General features: G+C 42.4%; 1 protein-coding gene across 1 annotated transcript; it reads right to left on the bottom strand.

Moving 5' to 3' along the window:
• Positions 1-1,494: 1,494 nt before the first annotated feature.
• Positions 1,495-1,860, bottom strand: LOC138869695 (uncharacterized mitochondrial protein AtMg00860-like). The gene has a single exon (XM_070147336.1). The coding sequence runs from the start codon at positions 1,858-1,860 to the stop codon at positions 1,495-1,497; it is 366 nt and encodes a 121-aa protein (XP_070003437.1).
• Between the last annotated feature and the right edge of the window lie 271 nt (positions 1,861-2,131).

Here is a 2,131-nt window from a genome sequence, read left to right as displayed (position 1 = left end):
GGGAACAATCGTAACTGGGAGTTGAATAATAGAACCAAGTCACCTTCCTTGAATTCCTTGCTACGGGCATACTTGTCATGTATGTACTTCATCTTGTCCTTGTATAAGGACGAGCTGGAATAGGCATGAAACCAGAACTCATCAAGCTCATTGAGTTGCTCTACCCGGAGATTGGCTGCAACATCCCATCCAAGATTTATCTTCTTCAAAGACCACATGGCCTTGTGCTCTAACTCAACAGGTAGATGACAAGCTTTCCCAAACACCAACCGGTACGGAGACATACCAATTGGAGTCTTGTAACCAGTCCTGTAAGCCCACAAAGCATCATCTAGTTTTTTGACCAGTCAGTCCTATTTGCATTGACAGTCTTTGACAATATTCTCTTATCTCCCTGTTGGATACCTCAACTTGCCCACTGGCCTGAGGATGGTAAGGAGTTGAAACCTTGTGATTGACATCATACCTTGCAAGTAAAGTGTCAAATGCCTTATTGCAGAAATGAGAACCCTCATCATTGATGATTGCTCTTGGAGTGCCAAACCGAGTAAAGATATTCTTCTTGAGAAAAGCCATCACACTCCGGGCCTCATTGTTGGGTAAATCCACGACCTCAATCCACTTGGAAACATAATCAACGGCCACCAAAATGCACGTGTTACCACATGAACTCACAAAAGGTCCCATGAAGTCGATGACCCACACATCAAATATGTCAACCTCAAGAATAGTGGTGAGAGGCATTTCATCCTTCTTTGAAATTACACCAGCTCTTTGACACTCATCACTTCTCTTCACAAGCTCACCCGCATCCTTGTACATTGTAGGCCAATAAAATCAATAGTTAAGCACCTTTGAAGCTGTCCTCACCCCACCATGGTAACCACTATAGGGAGAGGAATGACAAGCATCAAGAATACTCATTTGCTCCTCTTCCGGAACACATCTACGGTTCACACCATCATTACAAATTTTGAACAAATAAGGTGCATCCCAGTAGTAGTCCAAGCTATCCTGTTTGAGCTTCTTCCTTTGGTTAGAAGAGAGCTCACACGGAATAATACCAGTCACAAGAAAGTTGGCCACATCCGCAAACCAAGGCATATTATTCACAGATACAGAGGGGAGTTGCTCATCAGGGAATGAATCATTAATTTTGAGGCCATCACGGGGCCTCCCCTCCCCCTCCAAGCAAAACAAGTGGTCCGCCACTTGGTTTTCACTTACTTTTCGATCAACAATCTGAAGTTCAAACTCTTGAAGCAATAAAACCCATCTCATCAACCTAGCCTTGGAATCCTTCTTTGTCATCAAGTAGTGGAGTGTTGCATGGTCAGTATGAACTATCACCTTGGCACCCATGAGATAAGGCCTAAACTTCTCCATTGCAAACACAATTGCTAGCAACTCTTTTTCCGTCACCGTGTAATTCACTTGAGCATCATTCATTGTCTTGCTTGCATAATACACCGGGTGAAACATCATGTTTACTCTTTAACCCAAGACCGCTCCTACCATAACATCACTTGCATTACACATGAGCTCAAACGGTAAGCTCCAATTGGGTGTGGTAATAATGGGAGTGGTTGTCAATTTGTACTTGAGAAGTTCAAAGGCTTTCATGCATTCATCATTAAACACGAACTTTGCATCCTTTTCCAATAATTTACATAAAGGATTCACTATTTTAGAAAAGTCTTTGATGAATCTTCTGTAGAACCCCATATGCCCAAGAAAACTCCTAACCCCCTTGGTTGAAGTAGGAGGAGGAAGTTTTAAAATCACTTCAATTTTTGCCTTGTCCACCTCAATACCATTCTTTGAAATCTTATGGCCGAGGACAATGCCCTCCTTGACCATAAAGTTACATTTTTCCCAGTTAAGCACTAGATTAGTCTCCTCACATTGGGCCAACACTGTCACGATTCTTCAAATATTCATCAAAGGAATCACCTACAACACTGAAATCAACCATGAACACTTCCAAGAAGTCCTCCACCATATCGGTAAATATAGCCATTATACACCGCTGAAAGGTAGTCGGTGTATTACACAAAACAAATGGCATCCTAGATAATGCAAAGGTGCCATACGGACATGTGAAGGTGGTTTTCTCTTGATCTTCGGGAGC

Source organism: Nicotiana sylvestris, chromosome 5 (assembly GCF_000393655.2).
Source record: "Nicotiana sylvestris chromosome 5, ASM39365v2, whole genome shotgun sequence".
In the NCBI taxonomy this organism is placed as follows: Eukaryota; Viridiplantae; Streptophyta; class Magnoliopsida; order Solanales; family Solanaceae; genus Nicotiana; species Nicotiana sylvestris.
Note: the sequence above shows the minus strand (reverse complement) of the source record. Positions and strands in the feature narration are given on the sequence as shown.